Source organism: Dendropsophus ebraccatus, chromosome 3 (assembly GCF_027789765.1).
Source record: "Dendropsophus ebraccatus isolate aDenEbr1 chromosome 3, aDenEbr1.pat, whole genome shotgun sequence".
In the NCBI taxonomy this organism is placed as follows: domain Eukaryota; kingdom Metazoa; phylum Chordata; class Amphibia; order Anura; family Hylidae; genus Dendropsophus; species Dendropsophus ebraccatus.
In genome coordinates, this window is record NC_091456.1 from 59,943,093 (window position 1) to 59,969,413 (window position 26,321).

General features: G+C 40.7%; 1 protein-coding gene across 2 annotated transcripts in view; it reads left to right on the plus strand.

Annotated features, from left to right (window-relative positions):
- CEMIP2 (cell migration inducing hyaluronidase 2) overlaps positions 1-26,321 on the plus strand; it is a 77,244-nt gene that overhangs the window by 33,241 nt on the left and 17,682 nt on the right. For both annotated transcript variants that reach the window (XM_069961855.1, XM_069961854.1), the window contains 12 exons: positions 1,421-1,590; positions 3,153-3,341; positions 6,132-6,301; positions 7,055-7,264; positions 9,212-9,417; positions 11,935-12,004; positions 14,027-14,155; positions 14,580-14,668; positions 17,795-17,926; positions 18,015-18,050; positions 18,804-18,959; positions 22,785-22,962. In XM_069961855.1, the coding sequence (XP_069817956.1) occupies positions 1,421-1,590; positions 3,153-3,341; positions 6,132-6,301; positions 7,055-7,264; positions 9,212-9,417; positions 11,935-12,004; positions 14,027-14,155; positions 14,580-14,668; positions 17,795-17,926; positions 18,015-18,050; positions 18,804-18,959; positions 22,785-22,962 (1,735 nt within the window). The remainder of the gene's footprint in view (positions 1-1,420; positions 1,591-3,152; positions 3,342-6,131; positions 6,302-7,054; positions 7,265-9,211; positions 9,418-11,934; positions 12,005-14,026; positions 14,156-14,579; positions 14,669-17,794; positions 17,927-18,014; positions 18,051-18,803; positions 18,960-22,784; positions 22,963-26,321) is intronic.

Sequence of the window (26,321 nt, forward strand, 5' to 3'; positions counted from 1 at the left end):
TGAACAGAGCCTTTCTGTGTTTTTAATCCACTCCTGGTTTTGGTTGCTATACAGCCTCACAAATACAGCCTCAAATATACATAGTGTGAACCCAGCTTTAATGTACTTTTAATAGAAAACAAGTTTTTCTTATCTGGAGTTCCCCTTTAATACTTTCAATGCCACAGTGTATAAGGCAGTCATGGCATTAAAATGGCTGAATGACAGGTGCCACACACCGGTCACCTTTTCTGATAGGCATTCCATGATTGTGGGGTACCGTTGGGTCACTTTTGCAGCTGGACGACTATACATGTCGTCTGCTATAGGGAATAAGGCGGGCTCTATTAGCAGTGGTGTGTATCCTGCAATGGGCTTCCTCTTCCTGCTGTACACTCTAGCTTCAAAGTCAGCTAACACTGTCTCACTTCCACTATACCTTGACTAGAAGACCAACCACTGCACCCAAAGGTGCCTCCAATGTCATGGGTGGGAGATGGAGTTGACTTAATTGTGAGCTGGAGTGTACAGCAGAAACAAAGTCCTTTTTACAGTGTGTACTCTGGACAGGTAGTATGGCAGTGAAAACAGAGCAGAAAATTTACATTCAAAGCAAGGATCAGAAGGAAGACCACAAAAAAAAAATCATGGTATTAAATTCAAAACTCAAGTTTTTCATGTTGTGTGCATGCATTTTATGCTCCCCTTTTGGGATACATTTTGAGATCTTTATTTTGGGCACCAGTAAAACTCTTATAAATTAGGTTTTTTGAAAATTTAATTCCTGAAGTGTATGTCTTAAGTTGAAATGATCGCGTGTCATGTGGCCGAACCCAAACATTTTGCGTTTAAAGATGTAGCCCCAGGGAGCCCGGCAAAACATGGATCCAGCCATAGGCTGTAGCCATGTTTTCCTGGCCATTCTAAGGCAGCTTCCGGCCAAACCTGGACAATTTTCTGACGTTCGGTCATCACTAGTTAAGTTACAGGTGAAATTAAGATGTGTGTGTGCGCAAATTTCTTCCTAATAAAACTCAACTGTAAAAAGTGGTGTAAAACTCAACTGTTATATCCCAAAAAAACAGTATACACATAGACTTACAGCGAATGCTAGTTTCTGCCTTATGCTTATTCAAGATCTCCATGCACTACAATCGGCATTTGACCTTAAAAATCTATATGGCATGGCGTACCTGATGGTACAGGGAATAGCATGTTATCTCTGTGCCTTAAAACTTTCATGACGAAGTCCAATAATCCAAAACTAGTCTTTGCTGCAATATTCTGCCCACCTATGTAACTTTACCATGATCCACATTTCATGCATTGAGGATGGAGAGCGTTATTTTTTGTGTTAGATTAAAGGTACTTGTCATACATTCTGTTTATTCATGTATATCACCAACTTGCTGATGTCAGTGCAATGAACTTTTCTCTACAGACATGCTTGGGCACTTGTCAGCATTGTTGGTGGTACTAACACTTCATGCAGTGAAAGTATCAGAGACTATGAAAATCATAGCACTCGAGGAAAGGCAGAAGCTGTGAAAGTTTTTACCACGTTGGATGGGCAGAGATTTGCTGTGAAAGCATACAGTGAATGGAACCTTGGTAAGTATGGTCTGTATAGCTTTCTGGTAAGCCTACATAATCCTTCGGTACTTCAGATCCTGTAGCGGTTCTGGAAGAAACCAGCCTGGATAACCCCTTTAACGGGAAAAAGGGAAGGGAACCAATCTGCTTGATTGTGCTAATATTGCTCCCAGATGCACCAAATAGAGCTCCTACACAACTCCTCTACCATATCAGCAGGGTCTTCAGTATTGGATGTATATGCAAGCCAAACTTTTTTTTTTTTTTTTAATCCGGCACGCAAGGCCAGTAGTGAGGTGGAACTTGACGTCTGGGCAGAGAACTCTCTGCTGGACAGGGAGAGAGACCAGTTAGTAGCCTCTCTGTCTGGCACTCATCCCTGCAGTGCGTGCTGATGGGCAGAGAGCCGTGACTAGTCAGAAGCCTGTTCACCTAGATGACTGATTCCGCCTCTCCCAAGCCTCACTCGCCGGAATAAAAAAAACAATCCTTTTTCCTGCATGTACACTGAACGCCGAAGACAGTGTTGGAACGTTAGGGAAGCTGTGTATGACATCTGTATGGTGCATCTGAGAGCTATATCAGCACAGTCGCTCTGATTGGTTCCCCTTTAACAGAAATAGATGTGCCTCGTTGGTATCTTTTAGCTAGCTTTACATCATGATTTGACCACCTGATACATGGATATGTTTGAAAAATATCAAAATGGGGTGCCAATCTAGCTGTGCTTGGACTGGCACAGGTCCCATTCGTTTTCATGACCTGAACATGGTTAGGTAGTGACTATGTCTGGGTCTTTTTCACAGTGTATGCGTGTTTTTGCATCGGACTCTGCATTTTTTAGCGTGAGTGCAAATTTTTGGAAACTAACCTGAACGTAGTCACTTTTTGACTCTGGGTCATTGAAATTAATGGAACCTGGGCCTGTGATCTACATGTACGTCGGCATCATACCTTTAACATTTTTCTGATGTATCTGTGTGTCAGATGGAGAAACGCTTGCTCTTTTGTGTGGCTGGTGAAATCATTATCGCCTGCACATCTGCATACTGCATTTAAATGGCAGCACAAACGATGCAGCGATTGTTTGTATGGCCAGGCTGTGTGACTAATCATGCATAGTGAAGGCACTGCGAGTAGGCAACCATTTGCATATTAGCTTGTGTAGAAGGACCCTTACTGTTCCCCTTTGTTCCGCTGACTCTGTGGTTAAACTTTACAATGAGCAGTCCTAACAAAGCCGTCTCCCACTGCGGTCACAAGGTATGAGTAATGTAGGAAATAGCAGTAGCAGTGGAAAGATCTTGCTGTTCAGTAACTGGGGGCTGCATAGTCTAAGAACTTGAAATTGCACATAACTTGGTCACAAATGCAACTCATACCAGCACCAGTAGTGGCCAATACACAAAACAAGCAAACCTAGCATACATGCACTTCTGCCATTTTGCAAATACTTCTCGATGTTATCTGTGATGTGCAATTTGATGCCAATCCTAATATTGATCCCAATATTTTTCCATGTGAGATTGACATCTAGCATCCTGATATCTTTCTGTTTTATACATGTCTATTTGTTCCAGGTAAAGCCATTTCTGGATTTAGCATTGAAGCTGTTGATGGTGTTGTGCTAGACCTCATGGATGATGTTCGCAGTTGGCAGCCAGGAGATCAAATAGTTGTTTCAAGCACAGATTATTCAATGTATCAAGCTGAAGAATTTACCCTTCTGCCTTGCCCAGAATGTAACCACTTTCAGATTAAAATAAAAGGTAAAATAGATTGTGTTTGGTCCCCTAATCTCCCCATCAATAAAAAAAGAAAACATGGGACATTCCCCCCCCCCCACACTACTGAGTAAAAGAGAGAGGGCTTCTCTGGAGTCTTTAAGTAAGGATTGACAAAAAAAAAGAATGGAGGTTCTTCCAGTATGTGTAAAAAAGGAAATCATTTTGAAAAGATGTACGTGGATGCATAGCTACATTTATTTTGCTTGTCACAAAAAAAAATGTTTTAAAGTGTCACGGAGGCAGGGCCAGAGTGCTTTAGTTCCCTGGCCACACCTCTGAAACTTCAGTGGAGCAATAAAAAAATTTACATTGATTTAGGGGATTGGACAACTACAATTAAAGGGGTTATCCAGCGCTACAAAAACATGGCCACTTTCTTCCAGAGAGAGCACCGGTCTTGTCTCCAGCTTGGGCGGGATTTTGCTGCTCAGTTCCATTGAAGTGAATGGAGCTTAATTGCAAACCGCACCTGAACTGCAGACAAGAGTGGGGCTGTCTCTGAAAGAAAGTGGCCATGTTTTTGTAGCGCTGGATAAACCCTTTAACCCATAGCTGCACCAGGACGTTATTGAACGTCCTCGTGCCGCTATGGGAGTTCAGAGGGGGGTCGCGCGGCGACCACCCTCTGAACTGCCGCGATCCCGGGTGCCGCGTGTAGCCCGGGCTCGCGGCTATTAGCGGGCACGGTCCGATCGCCGTGCCCGCTAATTAAGTACTTAGAAGCAGCTGTCAAAGTTGACAGCTGCTTCTAAATACTTGCATTTATTCATACCTGGTGGTCTAGTGGGGGGATCGCCCCCCTGCGGCGCGATTGCGGGGGGGGCGATCCCTGCATCCATCCCGGGCCGGGGTCTGCTCCGTAATGGCGCTGATCCCGGCTCGGCATTCTATTGCTTTTGGCTGCAGCAGCCAAAAGTAATAGAACACCGATCTCATGGATTCATGCAGTATAACTATACTGCATGGATCTCTATGAGAGATCAGAGTACATATACTAGAAGTCCCCCAGGGGGGCTTCTAGTATATGTGTAAAGTAAAAGAAAAATGTATTTTTAATAACACAAAACCCCCTCCCCTAATAAAAGTCTGAATCACCCCCCTTTCCCCATTTTATAAATAAAAATAAATTAATTAATTAATAAACAAACATGTTTGCTATCGCCGCGTACGTAATCGCCCAAACTATTAATTAATCACATTCCTGATCTCACACGGTAAACGGCGTCAGCGCAAAAAAATCCCAAAGTGCAAAATTGCGCAATTTCTGTCGCATCAAATCCAGAATAATTGTAATAAAAAGCGATCGAAAAGTCATATATGCGCAATCAAGGTACCGATAGAAAGATCACATCATGGCGCAAAAAATGACACCTCACACAGCCCCATAGACCAAAGGATAAAAGCGCTATAAGCCTGGGAATGGAGCCATTTTAAGTGACGTATATAACAACGGTTTGAATTTTTTACAGGCCATCAGATACAATATAAGTTATACATGTTACATATCGTTTTAATCGTAACAACTTGAGGAACATGCATAACAAGTCAGTTTTACCCCAGGGTGAATGGCGTAAAAACACATTTCCCCCAAATAAAAGAAATGCGTTTTTTTTTTCAATTTCACCACACTTTGAATTTTTTTCTGGTTTCCCGGCACATTTTAGGCAAAAATTACATCTGCCATAGCAAAGTACAATTAGTTGCGCAAAAAATAAGGGCTCACTTGGGTCTCTAGGTGGAAAAATGCAGGCGCTATGGCCTTATATACACGAGGAGGGAAAAACGAAAACGCAAAAATGAAAACTGGCTGTGTCCCCTAAGGGTTAATATATGCATAGTCTTTCTGCTTACATAGCTATAAGTCTATGTAAGCAGTTCAAGACCTCTTTTCTAGTTGTAATGTGTCCTGACAGTCACATAACAGCGTCCATGACCTTTTATAAGAAGACAACAGGGAAAACTGTATTTATGCTGATCTTTAAACTTTTTAACCCTGTTTTTGTGGGTCCTATGTTTTTACTTGCTAAGTACTTTTTTTTTTAATCAGTGTGGAGCTTGTTAGTTCTGGCGTGTTGCCTTTTAATAGAAACATGTTTCTATTCATTTTTTTTTTTTTTTTTAAAGGACAATTGCAACTTCCTGCTGTTACATCAGACCTTTGCTAGTAAGGTTTGGCCACAAGCCGCCTACCATGTTGTGTTGATCAGCAAATTTCTTCCCTTGCTCTAAGTGTCTCCAAAGTGAAAAACCGTTCTATAGCAACAAGAGATGAGTAAACCCCGAGCATGCTCGAGTCCATCCGAACCCGAACTTTCGGCATTTGATTAGCAGTGGCTGCTGAAGTTGGATAAAGCCCTAAGGCTATGTGGAAAACATGGATATAGTCATTGGCTGTATCCATGTTTTCTAGACAACCTTAGAGCTTTATCCAACTTCAGCAGCCCCCGCTAATCAAATGCCGAACGTTCGGGTTCGGATGGACTCGAAACCAAACTCTGTTTGCTCATCTCTAATAGCAACCAAAAGATAAGGCTATTTATTGTGGTCTCTTAATTGTGGACAATACGTAGTAGGATAGCCGTAAATATTAAAATAAATAAATAAAAAAAATAATTATATATAATATTCTACACACATAATTTTTTATTTTTTGTGTGTGTTAATGACTTTTTGGAATCTAATTTGTTCATGTATATTGTTATCCATGCCCATTTGTAATATTTTCCCATACAATACAAGTTTTAAAGATCTGAATTTTTTTTTTTAATTCAGAAACACCCATGTATTTCCATATGGGAGAAATTACAGAAGGTTTGGACATGAGGGCCGAAGTGGGAGTCCTTACAAGGAACATTGTTATCCAAGGTGAAATGGAGAAGACTTGTTATGGAAACAACCACTGCCAGTTCTTCAATTTTGATACATTTGGCGGACATATTAAGGTATGATTTAATGTAAATATGTTAACTATTATGATGGGACACTGTAGACAGCATAATATACCTTAATGGAGTTGTGGATCAGGTCCCCCTGTACAGCAGGTGTTTGTGATGCAGGAATTGGCACTAACTTTGCATTGCTTGAATAAGGTACTAAAACATTAAAAACGTGAAGTGCCGGGTGAACATCACTTTATTTTAATTGGAATGCGGGCAGATTCGGGTGTGACTGCACTCCAGTTAGCCATAGAGAACAATGTAAAGTAGAGAACCATGTGAAAATACGTAGTGTGAACATGGCCTGAACCAGTAACTACCCCAAATGCATGCATACATACACACACACACACATGCTCTACATACAAAGGTTCAGACAGGTGTTTAAAGAGACTTTCAGCAGGTTTATGCTGTCTTATCCCAGGGTAGCATAAACTGGTGACAGAAATGTTGAACAGAATGAGGTATCATTTACATTGTTCTGTGCAGCTGATCCAGAGATATTCTCCTGAATAACATGGACAATAAGTAGTCCTCTCCATTATGTGCATGAGCCCAGTAGTCCTCAATATTCATGAGAAGCAGAAAACTCCACCCACGCTTCTGTAGGAATATAATTTGAGAGAGTAAACTCCTAATGAAATTTGCTTTAAATAGTCGGCCGTTATTTCAGTCTGTTCTATTAATCCGGTAGCTGCTAAGGTTGTTTCCCATGTATGTTGAGGCTGGACTTATGTAACAATATACTGTCTTTGGTAGATATTACAGAACTTCACGTCTGTTCATCTGTCCAATATTGAACTGAAGCATATGGGTCAGCAAATAATGGGCAGCTACCCCGTCCACTTTCATCTGTGTGGGGATGTTGATGAAGTAGGAGGCTACAGTCTTGGAACATATGTTGAAGGCCTGTCTATTCACCATAGCTTTTCCAGATGTGTCACCGTCCATGCAACAAATGGCTTGTTGGTATGTATGCTATTAGCATCTAGTGTTTCATTACTTTTGCATGTTATATGGAGATTAAAGTGTTTCAGGCATTTGAATAAAAAATTTTGACGTATCACAAAAATGCACGAAGCAAAATGAATCTGATTGCTCATCTCTAGTCAAATTATTTTGGTCAGTCAATGTCCAGATGTTAGACTCTCACCAGTCATTAGGCGGGGTAGAAGAAAGCCCTTCACTCCCTAATTCCTTGACATCCCAGTCTCTCTGCATGAGACAGGCTGCATGGAAAGCTTCTCCCAGCTTTAATCTGATGATTGCGAGTGGTCTCTAACCCCTGACCATGATGGGTCAGAAATCTTGACCTTTGTCTTCTATCAAAAGTTGTGGACAGTATTGAATCTATTCTAGGCTATGGCACAATGCCCACCACTATGGATGCCATGGTCTGTGCATGTGCCTGGAGCCATTACACTGTGTGGGTTCCACAGATTTTCATGCGGTCTGCAACCAAAGACCATGCCTGGAGAATGGTGTGCAGGACCAAAATTTAAATTTAAATTTTAATTTAAAAGTAAAAAAAAAAATGATAAAAATATGCTTTTCTCCCAAAAGAACTCTGAGAACCCTGTTTGTGTCTTTAGTAAACACTGTAAATGCTTTATTCATATTATTTTTCATAAATAACACTTGGCAAATTATGAAAATATTGCAAAAGGTTTACTAAGATAAACATCAGACATATCTAAATCCCCTGCCAAGCCATCTAGCAATTTTTGGAACATAAACAGGCCTTGAAGGCAAACTGTTCAGCACTTACTGAGGTTTCCCCTATGTAATATGGCTGTATGATCAAGAGTGGAATGGAGGGTACTGTGAGACACTTGGCTTTCCTTCCAAATTACCATGTAGACTATACTTCTAGCTGGCTCTGCTGATGCTCAGTCAGTAAGGAATACTGGAAGATTTGAGCTAAAGCTTGATTTGTAGAAGCCTCTTTGAACTACAGTATATAAACGAAAAAGCCAGTTAAGTGTAACCTAAAACCTAATTTAAAAGTAATTTTCTCCAATTGTTCATTCCTTTTAACTATAATAAAGGTGAGGCCAATATATGGATATGACTTCCATAGAAATCATTGGTGGGATACTTGCCAATCAAAAGAACGAGCTGGGAGAATCGCATATCATTCCCCAGGTCACAGCAAGCTTGGTTCAGTCAGTTTCATTTTAAGTATAAGGGCCGTCTGGATGGAGATTGGCAATGCACTTCACTTTACTATTGTCAGACACCACTTGTTTTCTAGTTTGTTGGGTGCTCTAAAGAGAGACCCCCAGCACATGTCCCCTGTACAGCAGGAGCCACTGTGTTATGTTGCTTGAATAGACCACCTTGAATTTATGCTACTGGATGCTGTCGCCTTACCTTTTGTTTTTTGTTTTTTATTATGACTGTGCTTTTTTTAAAAAAAAAAAAAAAAAAAAAAACTTACTGCTCTTTCAGGTGACTTCAGAAAGAGCTTCTTATATCTTAGGGGATATTTACATGTACAGGATCTGTTGCAGATATCGCTGTAGCTAAAGACCCCATTACACAAAGCTATTATCGGCTGTATTTGGCTCCTATGGGCGGGGAACGAGGAGCTTGCTCCCTCTGATCGCCCTGTGTAATAGGGGCTTTAATGTTTGAACACACTACAAATCTTAAGGGTACATTCACACATACAGGATCTGCAGATAATTTGACTATTGAAGTGTGGGGGAAGTTTATAAAGATATATTACAAGGTATTTCTTCATGCAGAGTTTGTTGCAATTGCCCATTTAAAGAAGACTCAGAAGAGCTATTGTGCCTTGTTCAGGGGCGATCAGAAAACCTGTAATGAAAATGTTTTTACAAATGCGATTTAACTATTTGTTACAGTAATAGGTGACACTGATCTATCTGACATTTTACTCATATTGTACAGATAAAGAACACAATTGGCTATGACACACTTGGACATTGTTTCTTTCTGGAAGATGGCATAGAACAAAGGAACACTCTGTTTCATAACCTTGGACTTGTTACCAAGCCAGGCACTTTATTACCCACAGACCGAAATAATACAGTCTGCACCACTATGAAGGATAAAGTATATGGAAACTACGTTCCTAATCCAGCCACTGACTGCATGTAAGTATTTGGCAGTGAAACAACCTATTTCCATGTCCGCTTGTGAAACTTTGGAATTTGAGGAAATATTTGATAGAAGAAAAAACATGATTGATTCTGTACTGCAGTGCTAGAAATCCTAACTATACAGATCATGTACGTGAACTACTTTTTATGCTGGGTGTACTCATTAGATAAATGTTGGTCAATTTTGTCATGAATGTCATCTAAAGAAACAAAAAAAACTGTGCTGAAATTGCTTAATTTTTTGCTGTACATACGATAGAATACTTGGATTGATATAGCAGCTAGTCCCCCCCAGTCTAAGCTTGTCTAAATCCTGGGTCAAATACAAATGACAGATGTAGGCTATGTTCACACGGTACTTTTGCTCAGTGTTTTTGTCAATATTTTTCAACCAAAACCAGGAGTGGATTAAAAACACAGAACATTCACACACTGTTGAATTTGTCATTTAATGGCGATCATCCACTAAATTTCAACATTGTGTGAACATAGCCTTTCTGTGTTTTCAATCCACTACTGGTTTTGGATCCAAGATACTAAGCAAAACACTGTGTGGGAATATAGCCTCAACCTGTTTAGACAGCAAGCGTTGGAGAGATACTTCAGCCCAACAAAATATTGATGCAGTGTGCTTTAATACAAAGACAGGTCAAAATAACAGAACAAACCTTCAGCAGCCATACACTTATGATTCACATTTTGCACCGGTCAAGCCAATAACCCAATTTTTTTTTTTTTTAAATCTAAACTTTTAAGGGGAACTCCAGATAAGGAAAACCTTATTTTCTATTAAAAGTACATTAACAGTTATATAGATGTGTCTATATAATGTATTACCATATCTGTACGATTCTGCCACACTGGTAGCTGATTGACATCCAGGAAGGAAAGAAAACTGGCCTCTGTGCGAATTCGCATTGTCTCCTGTTCCCACTGCTCTCCCACCTTAGGAGACAAATCTTCCATGCCTCTGTCTCACATTGTGTGTGTTTGCTGAGCACAGGCTGATGATGCAGACAAGGGGCAGGGCGTGATGTCACAGGAGGCTTGGCTGCATCCCCCAATCCCCTGAGTGATTCACTATCTCTGACTAGCCTCTAGCCTACACCTGAGTGACAGAAGCAGCTGTTGCAACTTCTCTGATTGTGCAAAAGTCTGCAGTAAAATTAAGGCTATGTTCACACATGTTGGAGTCTCATTGCAGTACTGCAGCGTATTCACAAAAATGATGCAGTATTAGTAGCATTAAATAATGCTAAACGGCACAGAGGATCAGAGCCGGCACTGCCAATCCCACCTGGCCTATAAACAAGGCATAAACAGTATATCACATGTAAGATAATATTGAATAAACTACTTATTGTGGGGCTCAACTTCAACTTTAATTTAAATTTTTTTCTTTGTTACTTTTATTCCAATAACTGTTACAGGTAGAGAATACAGCGTGCTTTGTGGGAACACAATGAAATGATAAAGTACAATGAAACTGCAATGTGTGAACACAGCCTAGATGTTCTGCAACCGCTTTGGGTGGGGAATGGGCAGGGTGGGGGACTGTGATGAATAGCTGATGGAAAGCATTGCATTCTGGAACCTGTAGTCCTATGTACAACTGCTCTACCAGGAAGAACAGACACAAATACAGAGCTAAAACCCCCAAAACAAATGAATTTTTGGTAGTTTCAAAACTGGGTTAGATAGGCAAGCAATACTATATGCTTCTGGAGTTCCCCTTTAATTTTAATGGTTGTGTTGTGTTTTTTTTTTTTTTTTTTACCAGACCTTACCTTCTTTTAGGTGGGTGCTTTTATATAAAAGTGAGTAAATTGATGTGACAAACGCCACAGTTCATCAGCTGTTAGGCTGCATTCCACATGTCTGTGATATAGTGTGTAAGCTGACTGTATATCAGACAGACTGGACCGTATGATGCAGTGAGCTCTTAAAGCACTACAGAGCTGTAGACATTATCACAAAACTGTGACAGACATGTCATCAGTTTTGATCGGTTGGGGTTTCCGTGGTCAGATCCTTGACCGATCGCGAGTGAGCCAGGAGAAGTCCGCACTCAGCTTGGTTTATTCCTGGCTCTGTGTCACATGAGGTGTTGGCCTCATAATGAAGTCCATGAGGTACGTCTTTTCTCATGGACAGACAGGGGAGCTGACTGCGCGGCAGTGCGTTCTTCTCCCCACTCTTTCTATTGAACAGTCAGACTCTGAACCCTGAGACCCTGAATGATAAAAACTTTTGACATGTCAAGTTTGTCTTGGTGAAAGGTACACTTTAAATACATATGTCATTGTCAGTTTTTCTATTCTTTAGTGTGAGGACAAAGGGATCACAGCCTTTCTCTTTCTCGTTAATATACCTGTTTGTTTAGTTTACAAATGTAAAAACTATAATGCTGATTTTATGTAGCTATAACAGATATTACTAGTAAACCTTATATGTTCTTTATGGAGCACTTATTTCTGTTCTTGTTTTTGTTGCTCTAAATGTGTTTTTTAGGGCAGTATCAACATTCTGGATAGCCAATCCCAACAATAACCTAATAAGTAATGCGGCGGCTGGCTCTCAGGTAAAGTGTGTTTTTTTGTTTTGTTTTTTTAAATAGTCTCCCATAATTGTGACATTGCTTGTCAGAATCACCTTCAGAAACCATAATCAAATGTTCAGAAGAGGTTCAGGGTCAGAAGAGGGGTGACGTCAACGCCAACAGGATCCGACTGCGTCGTATAGGTGGCAGCCTCCAGAACAAAAAGAATGCTTCCTTAATGCATTTATTTTACACACAGCCACCAAATGTAGTACATAAAGAATTAATTTGTGCCTATGTTATTAAATTTAAAGTGTGTCCCCACCCAATGAGTAAGATGCTCATTATTTGATAGGTCCCGCATCTCTGATGGCTAATAATATCCAGAACAAACAGGCCCCAGTGCTAATAAAAATGGAATAGGTGACAGCAGATCAATAATCGATGAATTATTTATTCAGCTGCTGGAACAGTCTAGTCTAGACAAAAAAAAAAATTTCAGATGGTGAAAGTTTGATTTTACTTAACCCCTTAGCGTCCCATGACGTACCTGGTACGTCATGGTGCCGCGGGGGGTGTTCAGAGCGGGGTCCTGCCGGGACTCCGCTCTGAACGGCACCGATCTCAGCGTCGGCATGACGCTGATCCCGGCTCGGCAATAGATTGCTATGGCCTGCAGCAGGCCAAAGCAATCTATGACCGATTTAATCGATCTTTGCTGTGTATATACACAGCATTGATCTCTATGAGAGATCAGTGCTGTCTATATACAAGTCCCCCAGGGGGGCTTCTAGTTTATGTAAAAAAAAAAAAGTAAAAATGTGTTTTAAATTAATAAAAAATCCCCTCCCCTAATAAAATTCCAAATCACCCCCCTTTTCCCATTTTATAAATATAAATTAATAAATAAACAAATAAATAAACATATTTGGTATCGCCGCACACGTAATCGCCCAAGCTATTAATTAATCACATTCCTGATCTCACCATGGTAAACTGCGTCAGCGCAAAAAAATTCCAAAGTGCAAAATTGCGCATTTTTTGGTCGCATCGAATCCAGAAAAAATGTAATAAAAAGCGATCAAAAAGTCGTATTTGCGCAATCAAGGTAGCAATAGAAAGAACGCATCATGGCGCAAAAAATAGCACCTGACACAACCCCATAGACCAAAGGATAAAAGCGCTATAAGCCTGGGAATGGAGCGATTTTAAGGAATATATATTTGTTAACAATGGTTTGAATTTTTTACAGGCCATCACATAATATAAAAGTTATACATGTTACATATCATTGTAATCGTAACAACTTGAGGAACATGCATAACAAGTCAGTTTTACCATAGGGCGAACGGCGTAAATGCAAAACTCCCCGAAATCTAAACAAATTTGTTTGTTTTTTTCAATTTGACAGCGCAAATGATTTTTTTTTTTCCGGTTTCGCAGCATATTTTATGGAAAAATAATGCCTGTCATTACAAAGTACAATTGGTTTATCAAAAAATGCAAGCGCTATGGACTTTTAAACATAAAATGGAAAAAGCAAAAGCGCAAAAACGAAAATTGGCTTTGACCTTAAGGGGTTAAAGGGAACCACAGTATAGATCTGCTGTGCATCTTGCAGGGCATACCAGTCACGGCTGCAGCAGTAGCTTTATAAAGGTGAAAAAGAACTATTAAGCTGTGCGTGGCCTGGAGAAGGGTGGCAACTAGTTGTCTGGGCGGGAAGCCGCTTGTGACTAGTCGCGGCTCTCTGTCTGTCAGTGCACTGTGCAGGGATGATTGGCAGGCAGAGAGACGTGACTAGTCAGACTGCTCTGCGCCCAGACAACTACTTGCCGCCCCTTTCCCGGCCTCACGCAGCATAATACGACTTTTTCACCTTTTATAAAGCTACTGCTGGAGCTGTGGCTGGTCTGCACAGTAGATCTATACTGTACTGCAGGGAACCATATCGGCACAATTGTGCTGATTGATCCCCTTTAAATTAATTTATTACCAATGGTCATTTTTATTATTGCTATGTGTTTTAGACCCATACTTTATAACACCTTTCTTTATATAAAGGATGCTGGGATCTGGTATGTCTTCCACAAGTCTTCAACTGGAGAATCCCATGGACTCTATCCAGATACCAAATCGGAGCTTACACCTCTTGGAATATTTTACAATAACAGAGTTCATTCTAACTTTAAGGTAAGAAGCATTTAATCTTATACCTGGCTTACCAAAACCAAAAAGGTACATCTGCTATATCCAACTGGCTCCGGACTGACTGCTGTGTCCCCTCCCAATCTCTAGAGTATACTGGCAGCAGCCTTAAAGTGCCTTCCAGCTTTGTCTTACTGTTAGCACCATGGATCTTTTCCTGAGTGACTGACTGTATGAGTGGCAGCTTTTGACTGTGACCCCTAGCTAAATTCTACTGGCCATTTTGCTTTAAACTTTAATATTTTGCCACCAAAAGTCTCTCTGGAGGAAGTCTCATCACCAGAATGTATGCTGTGTATTTTGCATCCATTTACAGACTAGATCACTTATCATAGAACCTTACCTTAGTACCTTATTACGTAGAACGAGCTGTGACTATGTATAAAGATTCTTCTCTCTGTTGTTGTAGGCTGGTTTGTTCATTGATAAAGGTGTGAAAACCACTAATGCAAGTGCCGAGGACCCAAGGGAGTATCTGTGTTTGGATAATAATGCCAGGTGATTATCTTTTAATATTCTGTTATTTTGGTTATGCATATTTTTAGGCTATGTTCACACTACGTAAGTTCCGCAGAAATCACAGCCATTGTTACAACGCCTGTGATTTCTGCGGTACTTGTGTAGTGCTACAGGCTGAGGGAATCCAGGTCGGAGTGTATATACATAATATATACTTCGGGATCCCTAGCGGCACCGTAGAAAACTGACATCAGTTTTCTGCGGCCGCTGTTCATTTAATAGTGGCCGCAGAAAACCCTGTCAGTGCACACTATGGAGCGAATGGCTCTGGCTGCACGCTCCTTTGTGTTCTGTGGGGAGTTCTGATTCAGGCGTGCACTGGTGCGCCCGCGTCAGAACTCTGCGGCGCTAAATATCATCCAGCTGGGATGACCTTTTCTGAGACCGGCCGTCCCGTGACCTGGCTGGGTCACAGAACGGTCGGTCTTATACTGTGACCATTGCCTTAAAGTGTAACTATCATTTGTAAAAGATTCTGACATATTGGTGGGGGTCCAGGTGCTGAATCTGCGTCATCCAATCTGCTGCAGGTCTTGTATGTGTGAACGCACCCTAAAGTGGACTACTCAGCCGTTTTCAGAATCCTGGCCACCTCTAGCTACCTTCACCTCTTCCAAATCACTTACAAATAATGGTGCGGGTTTCTGACCACAATAGCCAAGTGTGAAAGCGGCCCAAGTGTGACTTCTTCAATGTACAGTATTTAGTAATTGCAATTCATATGAGGACTTCCTAACAATCTTGGCAAATATACCACAGCATCAACTCCTATGGCTTACAAGTTTTTCATGAACAATAATGGACTTTTATTTTTGATTTTTCTTCTAATGCTCCACCATTGTAGAGGCCAAACCGGACTAGTAAAGGGTGAGGTGAACAGTAGAATAAAATGGCCTTTCAGTAGACTGAATTGAAATACCGACCCACAGAGATTAAACAGATTTTTGGAATATTATAAATTCATGTTCTGTCTGTAGATAAAAGCTTGGCTGAGCTTTGATCTCTGAGCAGAATTGCTGCGGCCCAGTCAATGAGTTAATGTGTAGTAACACACGTCCTTATTGTCAGCCAGTACATAAACATTCTTTCTGATCCTGTATACATTATATTGTGTGTTCTCTAAATCTGTCACTCGTCTCTTGTACTGCATATATTATTGGGAAGATAAAGCACCCATTTACACACACAAGTATTTGACATTCCAGCAATGTGAATATATTTTACTCTCCTTTTTAACTTTCTATATAGTTTTGACTTAAAAGTCTTTCAATCTCTCAATCCTCAGGGTGGTGACATGTTGTTCATAAGCATTTTTCTTTTCTTTGGGGAGCCTATGCTTAGCACTCAGTAGCCTTTGGCAAAGTTCTACTTCCTGATCTTTCCACCCTCTGTTCCTGCTGACAATGTAGTCATCATTTCTATTTCATCCATCCTGAAGGTGGATGAATTTCTAAGTTTATACAGATCCAGTTCTACTTCGCCATCTGACAGCTGTGTTTGCCTAGAATAGATATAGATGTGTGCCACTGTAACACAACCTATTCTTGACTGCAAATTCAGGGAAGCAACTCTTGAGGGGTTCTATTTAAAAACCGCTTACTCATCATGTAATAGAAAGTTCTGTAACTTTCAGCTATGAGTTTGCTACTTTGTAACCAGTCACGCAATCCCCTGTGAGCCAAGCACAACAGCAGTACAAACTTCTGTCTTGTTAGTGTGGCCGTGCAGGTATCAACTATCTGGTCCAAGCTGTTGGGCACACCGAGAAATTCCCAAGGTCTCAAAGTATACATGGTTTTAAGCAAAGCAGCTGTGAAAAAAAATGGGACAGAAGACTAATATTCCTAAAAGCTCATGCAAATACCATACACCGCATTTAGTATCTGTCTTTTCTACTTTTTCTAAGAGGCACGGCTGTCTGGTTGTATAATGCAAAAGATTTATTAATGGTGTGCACAAAATGGACTAAGAGTTAACCATGAGCAAAAATACAGCAATTCTATTAAAACAAGGTGTACTCCATTGATATACTTAATATACCTTCAGCATAGCTCATTAACGCTAGATTTTTTTTAAGTCACTATTAAATCTTTCCCACCCTTTCGATGTATTGACAGCAAACAGAGATCTTGTCAGGAATTAAAACTTCTACTAGAAGGCCACTTAAAGAGAATATGACTGTGAGAGGGCAGGGCAAAGGTAGTGAAAAACATGCGCGCACACACACTGATTGTTGGCTTTGTATTTGTACCCATCATGTACAAATTTTCCTGCTGTGAGGGGACCCTGCAGCCAATGAATACCAAGGACTACACTATTATAGCTACAGTTCTTGCATTACTTTGTATCAACCTTTGATCCATTTTGAGAAATTTCTCAAAGGATAGAATTACCTACACACTCTACATATGACAGAATACTTCATAGGAGATGTAAAATATGATGACGCAAAGTACTAATATAGAGGTTGGGATGTCTTTTTGATGACCCAGAGCAAGGTGGGCAATTAGTTTTCCCATGGGGTCATATTAGAAATGGAATGGTCTCAGAGGGGCATACCCCCCCCCCCTCCCATTACACACCCACTCACACCCCAGGAAAAGGATAGCTGGGGATCTACGCCAGAAAGGGTCAGTGTGAGTGTGTGTCGTGTGTGTGTGTGGGGAAGCAGGGGTCTGTACACCAGTGTACACAGCTTCAGCAGCACTATGAACAGAGCACCATGAATCCTGTGTGGTGTAAATGTAATTTTCATAGTGCTGTTGATACTCCTAAGCTTATTGTTTCAGCAGCACAGATGGCTCTGACGCGGGCCTGGTCAGAGCTAGTTGGCAGGCCAGATGTGGCCCACGGGCTGTAAAATGCCCAGGCCTGACCTAACATCTGATTAGCAGGCTTTTCCTGACTGCCTTGTGCTTCTGTCCTCTGAAACATTCATCTGTGCATGTAAGGTTACATTGCTGTAATGGTAAAGGACAAGATACCAACTTGGAATTTCTTAACTGTGATATTGTTTGTCAAGTTACGTTGTTGGTGTTAGTAGTTGTTTACAAAATTCTACTGGAAGCCATGCACACTCATCTTCTGTTTCTGTAACCTATGCAGGTTCCGACCCCATGTTGGAGCTGATCCCCTAAAACCAAGAGTTGCTGCCCTGATTGATGGTCTTGTTTCTTTTAAAAATAATGACCATGGAGCTTGGGTGAGAGGAGGTGACATCATTATAAAGAATTCAGGGTATGTATGGTTGTGTTACTGGGGGCTTTTACAGTGTTCAGAGATGTATATATGTAAATGATATTTATTTTTAAAATTCTTTTTGCAGATTTGCTGACAATGGAATTGGCCTTACATTTGCTAGGTAATAATGCTTATAAAACATCTAAATACTTAAATAATATAACTAAAGAAAATTCCAATGCTGGTGCTGCAAAATACTATTAAAGGCACTTGTTGGGGTTCTTTGGCATAGATATTTCGCAAGGGCAAAGTAACTTCTAAAGGGAGTTGTAAGACTTTTATTTGATATAGTGGTCATTGTGGAGACAAGGATATAAAGTGATTGTTGGTCACTACTTGAATTCTACTAGTTCTTATTTCTGTACATTTTACGATGACCTATATGTGAGTTGCTATAGTAAGTTATGCTTATTTCGTACTTCATTGGTTTCTTTAGTAGTAGTCTGGGAAGGTTGCCAATGGAATGTGTCCAAATGGTTTGCAGTTCTGTAACAGTAAAGATGAACTACTGGTTCTGAGAAAAACAAAGGGAGTATACGTGAAATTATAGGTCTTGTCAAATAGATCAGATTACTTCTCAGTATTACAGGGAAACAAGTTTCAGCTCATTATAGCGGAGAAAAGTCAAAATCTAGGAAGACATATCCTCTTTTCAGGGACAATATATTAGACAAGATTGGTTAATCGGTATTCCTTTTCCCAGATCGTAGGATCTATACTGTGAGACTCCATAGTTTGATCTTTCTGTTCATACTTCTTACTGCAGTGCTTTAGAAGTGCATATAGTTGTATATGTACATACAGATGTGCCTGTGCATGGCTGTTTGTTTTTCTTTTTCCCAGCACCTAATGGTAATACTTTTACATTCCGCAGTGATGGAAGTTTTCCAAAAGATGAAGGCTCCAGCCAGGAAGTTTCTGAATCTTTGTTTATAGGTGAAAGTAGAAATTATGGATCTCAAGGCGGCCAAAACAAATACTGGGGGACTGGAGGAGTGTATAATAGGAATCGCACGCTTCCTAGAAACAGGTACAACTAAAGTCTGCACTTGTTTAAATAAAAAAAAATAAAAAAAAGATATGTACTTTGCTAGAGATGTGGATACAAGTTTATAGAACTGACCCTATAATCTGACCAACAGTGGACACTCAACAGCAGCTGTGTAATGTACTGAGACAAGCATGCATGTGCTCTGGATGGTGAGGCCACCACTCTGGTGGCTTTTATATTACCTGCATGGCAAAATCTTTCAGGGCTCAAGTGGAAGTCACCCCACACCCCCATACATATTGAATGGTTATCCAGTATAGTCAATGTCTGCACAATAAAAGATTAAGAAAATGTGGTGATGTTCTCCAGCATAATACACTGACACAAAAAAAATATGCGCCCAGAAGAAATCGAGCCATTTTTATTCATATAGCGCCAACAGATTCCGCAGCACTTTATTTCTGTCTATGTATGTACCCCCAGAAATGTAGACATTAGAAAGATATACATATAATTATCCATACATGAGGAGTAAGGGCCCTGCTCCAATGCATGAGCTTACAGACTATTAAGTGCTCGCTCTGTAGGGCTATTCAATCGAATCTGTCGACTCAGACGTTATTGTGACCAGAGATGCCTTTAAGACGTAACCAGCGGCAGTACGAACAGTTGTTGTACTTTGAGAGGGGCCATATAGTAGGCCTCAGAGAAGCAGGTTGGTCGAAAAAGGTGTATCAGCCGCCACCTCAGTCGGAGTGATAGAAGGGGGAGAGTCTACCGTTGTGGAGGGTCAGGATATCCCACGAACACCATCATAAGAGTGGCCACATCTGCACCAACAACATCGCTATCATTGGTTCAATGCCATTTACTACCTTCCAGGCATCTGGTGGTATCAAGGGAAACCATTCGGAGATGACTGGCTGGCGATGGTATAAGGAACCGACGTCCATTAAGACGCCCATCACTGACCCCACATTATAGGCAGTGTCTATTTGGATTTTTGCTGAGCTTAGGCAAGCTGGAGTGTGATCTTCAGCGATGAATCCTGATTTAGTCTGTGCTGATAACCACCGCACAGCTCGTGTGCATATTTTTTTAGATGGTGTCTATACGGGTAGCAGACATCAATTTATTTTGTATGGCCACCAGAAATATGAAAGGTTACAGTGAAGAAACCCAGGGAAGCAGCTGTGACGTAAATGTAACTAATAGGTGCAGGAATATATTGGGAAACTTCTTGACGGAACCACAATGGATTTTAAGCATTTGAAGCTTCTGTTTTCAAGAAAGAGAATTGTGCTTTATAGGTTGTCTGCCTTTTGTCAGTCTCTGCATATCTCTAAGTGGACATGTTATCTGACAACCTCCTTGACGTTTGTTTGATAGCTTATCCTGACTGTCAGGTGTAACACAACTGTTCCGTTAAAAGCTGTATTGCGATTATTGCTGACAAGAGATAAGTTGAACAGTCACATCATGTGCAGGCTATGAGGTTGAAATAGATGTCACCCGAATATGTTGCCTTCTTTAATGGGTAGATTGGTGTTTGTGCTATTAGGATATCTGTGCCATTAAGGGACGTATCACACGGCCCGATATTTTGGAGCAAGTGACCGCCAAATTGTCGGATCAGCACTTGCTTGCTGTCTCCTCATTCCCCACTCTTTGTCTTTGCCTGTGCTATTACACGCACCGACAGCGGGAGGAGCTGCCCGGACGATCTTTATATCATAGGAGGTGGCGGTCTGCTGCCGTTCCTATTACACGGAGCAACAGCCAGCAGACTTATCAATTTCTTTATCAGGATTTTAGATAATGCTTTAGATCAACTATCAGCCAACATTTATTCTTGTTTGATTTAAAACATGACCTGTTACATGAAACAATTATCTGCCGTAACTCTGTAATAGTACCCTTAGCCAATAGGAGCAAACAAAGAATACAGCCTGCTGAGTGGTGGGCAGGGTTGTCCTCTTCCATTTAATACAAGAGACTCACAATGAGGAGGGCAGAGATTATATATTGTATTTGGGAGTCTAGAACAGCAGAGTGACAAATCATCAAGGACCATATTGGTTGTCCCCCAGCACAACCTTTGGTTTCTTGGAAAGCTGGATGGTATCCAATATGGTCCTTGTTGAATTGTCACACAGCAAAACACCTTTTCCTGCTGAATTGCTGCATAGAATACGCTTTATGCTGCTCAATGTACAGGAAAGCTAGGTGATGGCAAATACAACTGCCAATATACTAGACAAGGATAGGACTACAAAGTAGGTGAAAAGATGCAACAGTTTTACAATAATGAAATGCTTGTGCTTTCTTTTTGTTTCTCAATTCACTTTTATGCCTACACCACGGGTTCCATAAAGAAGACTAACCAGTAGGTATTAAGTACCAGGGCATACAATCCTTCATATGGAAATGCCATTGAGAAATTAGAGATGTTTCTCAGTGTGAGAGCTGTACTGTGGCTTGGAGCGCATGGAGATTGCTTTTCCATTGTTATCTTTAGGTTTGTTTTCTGGTGGAAGGTTGTGAACATATTTTAAAATGTGTTCAACATTAAAAATCAATGCAAAAAAAAAGTTGAAAGTAGACGTAATAAATTATGGTCTGAATGGCTTCCATGTATTTATTATTGGAATGCCTTCTAATGCTTTCAGACTATTTCTGTTCCAGAAATGTACTTTATGGGAGGGCTGTGGCCTATCAGAAATCTATAATTCTTCACTAACATTGAGAACGGTTTGTTATCTTTGTATCTTTTACAATTCAGTTTCCATGCCCCAGAGATTGCATTCATTCTACCAAAAGAAGTGAAACCTTCTGCTGAAGTCTTACCTGTTGCATGTTTGTTTCCTCCATTGCCGTGTTTCATCATAATTTGTAACCCTGGACTAAAGGTAGAGGATAGAGATGAGCGAACTTCCCGGATTTCTGGTTTGTATGAACCAGAAATCTAGGCGTCTGATTCCCGCTGTCTGCTTGCTCCGTGCAGCGGGTGGATACAACGTAAGGAACGCCTGGAAAACTGGGATACAGCCATTGGCATTGGCTGTATCCCAATTTTCTAGGCGTTCCTTACGCTGTATCCACCCGCTGCACTGAGTGAGCAGACAGCGGGAATCAGACGCTGAGATTTCTGGTTCATACAAACCAGAAATCCGGCAAGTTCGCTCATCTCTAGTAGAGGAGACTGCAGAGGGGAAAGTCTGTGGCCGTTCTACAACGAAATAATGCATGAATTAAACTTCCGTTTTTTTTTATACAGTAAACTGTTGAGTGACTATTGAATCATCAGATCATCCTAGAGTCTTAAGCAGCAGCAGTCAATATGTGAATAAACATGACTGAACTTGTACTAACCTCAGAATCTTAAAGGGAATGTGTCATCAGGAAATGACCATGTTTTTCTGTTAACCCCTTAAAGTTTTCTAGGAGGAAACAATTGATAGCCTGTCCACCTGATTAATTGATTAGTGGGATGCAAACACTTGGATCCCTTACTGATCAGCTGTTTGATGTGCCCACACTACAGTGAGAATGGAGTCTACTTCTGCGTAGATCAGCTAAAGACAAGCTTGTAAAAGACCCTGTCTTTAATAAGCCTGCCCCTCTGTTACATGAAAGTACATGAAAGATGGCCAAATGCAAAGGTAATATCTGATTGCTGGGTGTTGGAGAAAACAAAGCCTCTGCTATACTTTTGGAAGGAGTTGTAATGAGTTACCCCCTTTAATTTATAAATATTGATTAAGTTGTGTTCATGCCAAGTAAATGCCAGAGATGTGAACCACTCAAACTGTGCAAGTACATGTGACAGCAGTTTGATCTGCTTTTTTTGTTCTTGCCTTCCAGGACTTTCCCAATCAGAGGCTTCCAGATTTACGACGGGCCAATTCGTCTTACAAAGAGTACTTTTAAAAACTTTATACCAACAGTTGACCGTTATACAAGTGCAATTGGCTTCCTGATGAAAAATCCTTGGCAACTTACCCCAAGGAATAACATTTCACTCCTTAAATTTGGAGCTAATGTAAGTATTTGCATACTTTTTTTTTTTTTTTTTCTTTTTCTTCTTCTTTGCATATTCCCCGCTAATGACCCTTCTGTGTGGCTGGTAGTACATGTAAAGGCACTGTGGATTAGCAGGTAAGATGTGCACTTTTTGCCCCTTCATACAATGCATGATTGCAGTGGGGCACATTAGTCTTTTAATAACAGGTTTACGGGGCTAATACAGGTGTATTCCAGGGTTTTGTAAAAAATTTGAAAGACCGCTGAAAAGTCATTAGACACAAAGCAGCAGTTGAACAATTATCCTACGTACATGTTAAGTTACCTTTTTCTTTACAATGTTCCCTATGTTCCCCTTCTTGGCACAGTAAGAGTGGGTAGGACTTTAGCTGCAGCCCAGGTGGGTTAAAGACTACAGTTCCCATCATGCATTGTTTATCTATCCCAGGCCATTTACCTCCTCCTGAATTCCTTCTGACCGCTAAAGGATTCTCCATCATCTCGTGTACTTAACATTACTGCTGAGGACCTCCCATTAGTTCCTTGTTCCCATCCTGCACAGTTTCCCAGTGCTGGAACTAGTCATATTTTACCAGCAACCTGGGAAAAAAAAACTAAAGGTTATAACCCTAGGCAATAGGCTATAAACCCTGCATATTGAGCCAGTAGATGGTGAGGTGAGTGTATGTAGGAAACCACTGAAAAAAAAAATACACTATGTTGAGCTTTTTACTGCATAAATTGAAATTAAGTCAACTTTTGTATACCAGATTAGCTCTTGAATAGAGTAAAAGTAAATCTTAGCATGATCGCATATTCATGATGATCAAATATACCTTGTACATGCACTAAAAGCGCTATCTAGGTGTTCGTCCATATGTCAGCCAACCCTCGGCTTTGCGGCCCCCCGTCATTCTATAGATAACATTGTCCCGGGAGGGTACATTGTCTTGAATTCAAATGGAGAACATCATCTAATATCTGTGAAAATGAAAAAATGTGCTATCTGCTTTCCTGCTGATAAAACTGCTGTAACCCTTCATTGCTTGAGTTATTGCTATCTCCATTTCTGAAAATGATAAACTACATAGGAGGCAGAGATAGCGGCTCCTATGGGGTATAGCATTACGTTTTCTATGTATAATTAATGGCAGCTGTTGGGAGAATCCAGGAATGGCCGGCCCTGCTTCCCCTGCCCGGGGATGATAGTCCGCATAATAGAAGCTTTTTAGATCCAGCCAGGTACAGTACTAGGCACGGCTCTCTGCTTGGTAATTCTTTCCAGGAGCACAAATGTTATTTCAAATCTCGAGGGAATGGAAGACTGCTTTACTTCTAGCTGGAGTATTTAATGTCTGTCTGAGGGATTCTTCATGGGGTTACCAGATACTTTCATCTGCTGTGGAGCTACAGGATTTTGTGTGTCCTCTTTTAGAACTTTGGACGTTGTTCAGTTTTGTATAGGGTACTTACTTGCTGCAGCTAGACCGTTTACTTCATGCCAGAAGACATGGCAGCGATCCCTGTACATACTGAGGTATTAAGCAGAACAGCAGCTCCTCTTCCACTGCCTGATTCCGCAGATATCAACGTTTTCCTTACAGGATGATGTCATTATAAGCCACAGAATGCTTTCTAATTGTAAATCCCTCTTAACCCCTTCAGGGCAAAACCCCCCCACAAGTTTTACCTTTTCCAATCATAACTTTTTTAATTATGTTCCTATATGACTTCTTCTTTTAAACACACAGGGGGAGACTTATCAAACATGTGTAAAGTAGAACTGGCCCGGTTGCCCCTAGCAACCAATCGATTTCACTTTTCATTCCTCAGGTTCTTTAAAAGGTGGAATCTGACTGATTGCTAGGGGCAACTGTGCCAGTTCTACTTTACCTGTTTGATAAATCTCCCCCATAATTTTTTAAGTGTACAAGAGTTTCTGAAAATTTCCTGTTTTAAAGATGGCAGTATTGGCAGATAGCCTTCGCTGTCCATACAAACATAATGGGAAGATGTGTGCTCTAGTGCATGGCAACAGCAGGGTCACAGTTCAGAGAGGAAAGTGATCAGATTCAAGGGGGAGAAGAACAGTACAGTCATGTAGGTCATTTTACCTAAACCGCACTCACATGACTTTACCAACTTTGCTACAATCTCTGCTTCTTGGAAAAACCATTTTTTACTTGGCTTATAATCTATGAGAATTGCCAAAAAGTTCCCTCTGCAATTTAACATCTGGTCCAATCACACCAGCCGAAATGTAAAGAAATTAGTATTTTATAAGAATACGTAACCCATTCCCCTAACATACAATACATTTTTTTGTCGTTGGAGGTAAGTGTTTACGAAGTAATGTCATGTGGAGTCTACCGCTTGTGCTAAACCGTTCGCCACCATTAAAGCAGCATGGTAGCCTGGGAATCTTCTAGTAGCTATAGTATTTAGGATGTGAAGTTTACAGGTATTGTGGGATAAAATATATATCCGCCCGTGCAATGTTAATATAGACAAAATGGTTAGCATGTATGAAAGATATATATATTAATTTCATAAATGCTAACCATTTTGTCTATATTAACATTTGCGTATATATGTGTGATGTGGCATGTGTTCTGCTGAGCTTCATTATTTACCACCAAGAAAAAGGATGAACAATTGCTTCTAGAATCTTCAGACTCTCTCCATATTTTATACTGTAGAAATCTGCCATAAAGCATACAGCATCTCGTGATTATAGCCTTGCTTTCTTTGTATATTTTACTACCCATCTGGGCCAGCTTTCTTATATTAAACACTATGGAGGTTAATAACATGTGTGTTCACTTAAGCTGAAAAACCTATTACAGTGCTGTTAGATGTTCTCAATTAAATAAACAGAACTGATCTCCTCCTCACAAGTAGTATTTCTTAAGACTGATGAGGACAACCTGAAGCTTTTCATGCTTAAAGTGACAGTCACCCCCTTTATACATTCTGACATCTCTACACAGGTGTAAAGGGTAAATTTAGCGGTTTTCATGCCTTATTTCATATCATACGTCATGGTGTTTGTTCAAGTAAAAAGTGTCCTTTTATCAACTGCAGATTGTATTAAGTGGGCGTGACCTCGCGGCATTAGCGCCACTTAGACCCGCCCACAACGACACTGTTGACCCCACCCCCTTGACACCCATTGGTTGATCGACGTAAAGGGGGTGGGGTCTAGACCTTTTGGCCAGCCTGTTCCAATGGCCGACGAGGGGGGCGGGGCCAACTGTGGTGTTGCGGGCGGGGCTAAGTGGCGCTAATGCCCCGAGGCCCCGCCCACTTAACTGCAGTTGATAAAAAATGACTTTTTACTTGAACAAGCACCATGACGTATGATATAAAATAAGGTAT